This window comes from Nicotiana sylvestris, chromosome 6 (genome assembly GCF_000393655.2).
Source record: "Nicotiana sylvestris chromosome 6, ASM39365v2, whole genome shotgun sequence".
NCBI classification, from domain to species: Eukaryota; Viridiplantae; Streptophyta; class Magnoliopsida; order Solanales; family Solanaceae; genus Nicotiana; species Nicotiana sylvestris.
In genome coordinates, this window is record NC_091062.1 from 193387070 (window position 1) to 193390600 (window position 3531).

Consider the following 3531-nt stretch of genomic DNA (forward strand, 5'->3'; position numbering starts at 1 on the left):
GGGAAAATACATGCTTAATATAAAAAAAATTTGTCCAGTACACAAAGTATCTCATGATGAATATGGAGAAAGGCCACGGCCCAAGGGGATGTATTATAGACGGTCTATCCTAAGGTAAACATCATTGACTAATTTTACGGTTTGAACCCATGATCTATATGTCACACAAGGACAACTTAACCATTGATCTAAGACTCTCCTTCCAATGTTGTCTAATGCAAGATTAACTAAAATCCCAGGAAAGGAACATCATTAGTGCCCTCAACAGCATTTACATAGAAAGGAAGAATGTTGCTCTCCTTTTTGGTTTCTACATATGATCCCTAAGGAAATTTGCATAGAGAAATTCTTACCGTTGATAGATGCAACTCAACTGTCATAATTCACAATTACGTACTATACTGAACCAGAAAAGAAAAATAAGTTACTATAGTAGGTAAAATTAAAATTAATGAAAAGGAATCCTGGAAAATAATCTGTACTATTCTGTTGGATTAGTAGCAGTAGGTGGCGGACCAATAGCAGCGCCGCCGCCACTACCATCACCAGCATTACCTCCACCATCTCCTCCACCACTACCACCGCCTTCTACTGCAATAACACCGCCGCTGCTAGCGCTGCTGCCAGCTGTGACCGTACTTGAACTTGGCCGTTTGCGTTTCTTCTTTTCATAAGGTATTCCTCTAGCTTTAGCTTGACTTTCTCTAACTTCCCTTAAATATATTCTAACAGCTTTAGCACCAAAAGGGTTTGATTCAGGCTTTCCTCCATTTTCTTCATAAGCAGCTCTTAGCCTTCCAATTAGGGCATCAAGGCTACCCCAAGCCTGTTTCAACGGACACGCACATGGTGCTGGTGGATTCGGGTGCCCGAAATAAGGGCACCCGGTCACGTGCACCTTCGTCTTCCCGAACTGATCGAGGTATTTTAGGAACTCGATCACGTGAGCTCCACTGCAGCGGGCTAGGGTTAATGGTGGCTTGTGGTTCCTTAGGTACTGTAAGAAAGTGTTCCAGTCTCGACGCTTTTGTGACTCGTAGCGGCTCGGTGGTGCTGCAGGAGCCGCAGATCCTCCTGTTGAAATGTAATTATTAAGTAAATAAAAGTATATATTTTCTAATTAGCCGTTTACATTTTTTATTTTTAAATGAAATAATCATACAATTCAATACCTTCACTCTCAGTGATCCGACCACTTGCAGTTGCTGATGATGGACCCTCTCCTCCTCCACCTCCACCACCACCATTATTGTTCGGGTTGGATGCTCCAACCCTGGATGTTGAATCCATAAAATACAATCAATATATTACGTTAGTAAGAGTTGATTTGCATCCAATCCTTAATCGCGAGAATCCATTGTAATAGAGGGAAGCTCTACATCCTTGTTTGACAGTTAGCTAAGCGAAAAGTCATGATTGAAAAATCCCAGCACAATAATAAATTAAGTGCTTGTACTAGTTCTAGTATAGGCGGTGACCAATAACATAAGATCCTTCTCTGCTTGTCTAACTCAAGCCAAATAATTGCAGTAATCACTCCAAATAATCATATGCTAAATAAGATAAGGAAGACAAGTCAAAGCGGAAAGGAAAGGCTTAACTCGAGAGAAACAAGAGCAGCAAGACAAAAAGTGGTCTCACTCAATTGCAATTGTCATCAAATCAAGCTAGCTTTGATCTTGACTAACGCTAGCTATCTGGGAAAGGTAAGGGAGATATATTGTTCTAAGAAAACGATACTGTAGAATTATTTTGGACCAGTTTTTTGGGTTTTCCAAGAGTAGAACAAGTTGAGGGGTTTCAAAGTAAGAATATTGCTGAGATGATGGGACGTAAAGGATCGGAGAAGAAGAAATATAAGTGAATGTGTGAGAATTTGAAGTGATGAGACTGTTTCTTAAGTTGAGAGAAAGAGAGAGAGAAATAGAAGAAGAAACAAGGAAAATAGGGGAGTAATTGAGGTGGTGGCCCGGGCGGAGGAGACAGGGGGTTTACTATTCACATCACTGGCGGCCCCGCCACTCTCTCTTTGCATTTGCACTGTTTTATCATCTTGTCTTCACTTGGTATAATCCAATGTATTCCCCCATCTGTACCATTCTTCTTGACAATAATAATAATCATTTCCTTTTTTGGAGGGAATCTTGTTGTAACCGGTAAAGTTACTGTCATGTTATAAGGAGATTACGTGTTCGAGCCGTGAAAACAGTCTCTTACATAAATGCACAATAACACTACATATAATAAACCATTGTATTCCAGCCCTTGCTTGGACCCCGCACGTAGTGAGAACTTAGTGCACTAGACTGCCTTTTTTTTTTATATTCGGTACTTGTATTGGGGCCAAATTAAATTTGAAATCCTGTCCGGAAGTCTCATCTTAAAAAATATAGCGCTCGACTCAATACTAATCCGAAATATGTGATTAAGAATGATTATAATGATCACTTATATTGTGGGATGAGTTTAAAAAAGCTGCTAAATATAAACTTAGCATGTGTGTTCTCCACCAAATATTTAACAAACTTTAATTATTTGATTTAACACAACAATGAAAAATTAAGTTTAACGAGAACTCAAATTTAGATGACAAGTTTTTGTAATTTCTGCTATTTATGTTTCTCTATTTCTTCCTAAATTATAATTCATGCATAATTTAAAAAAATGTTGGGCTCTCTTCTAGCAATATTTTCTTTAAACATCACGAGGGAATATAACATACGAATTTGTTAGCTTCAAAATTATACTATAACAAACTAAAAGCTGAAATATTTTTATTCTAGCCCCACTTCTGAGGGAACAATTAAGAAGTTTTAGCATATCTACAATTTTTCTTTTTTATTAATTTACACAAAAATAAGTTTATTATATGAAATCACACAGAACGAGATTTATCAAAAATCTAGCATTGCAAAGTGAGAGTATTAGTACTAGAATATAAGGCCTTTAATTCAGATTTATAATTTTTGTTTCCTGGGGTAGATCTATAAATAGATCCTATGAATCTAAGCAAGGCTGTGTCATATCAGAGTTGCTTTTGAATTAGCTGTAGTAACAAGGTACGTAGTGGACAGGTATAATCTAAAGTCAAAAGTTCCGAATAACACTCTTGATAATGAAAGGATTAATCATGCTTTTGTTATGAAATATAACTCAAAAGTAACAATATAGAATAAGAAAATAAAGCAATTTAGTAAAACATGAACAAGAAATGGAGATAGAGAGAAGGAAGAGATTTTCTTCTTCAATTGTGTGTATTTTCCTATCTATTACAAGGCTTTTATATAGGCATAAAAAATGAAGAAAATATGTCATGGCATATGTCATTGAACATACAAAATATGTCATTGAATATGTCATTAAGCATTTGAGATGAAAATCATTGAAGAAGAGTAACATCCACCATAATGTGATATTTATCATAACAGCTTTATGTTTTTTTCCACCCGCGCTGGTTACCCGTTTTGCGACCCTGAATAATTATATAATTTGTTATATAGCATGTATGTGTTTACCCGTAAAACGGTATAG

At 36.6% G+C, this 3531-nt stretch overlaps 1 protein-coding gene across 1 annotated transcript; it reads right to left on the minus strand.

Annotated features, from left to right (window-relative positions):
• Positions 1 to 223: 223 nt before the first annotated feature.
• On the minus strand, positions 224 to 3209 carry LOC104214952 (protein LIGHT-DEPENDENT SHORT HYPOCOTYLS 5-like). The gene is made up of 2 exons (XM_009764690.2): positions 1173 to 3209; positions 224 to 1074 (listed from the first exon to the last, which is right to left on the minus strand). The coding sequence occupies exons 1-2, from the start codon at positions 1288 to 1290 to the stop codon at positions 482 to 484; spliced, it is 711 nt and encodes a 236-aa protein (XP_009762992.1). The 5' UTR covers positions 1291 to 3209; the 3' UTR covers positions 224 to 481.
• Positions 3210 to 3531: the final 322 nt, after the last annotated feature.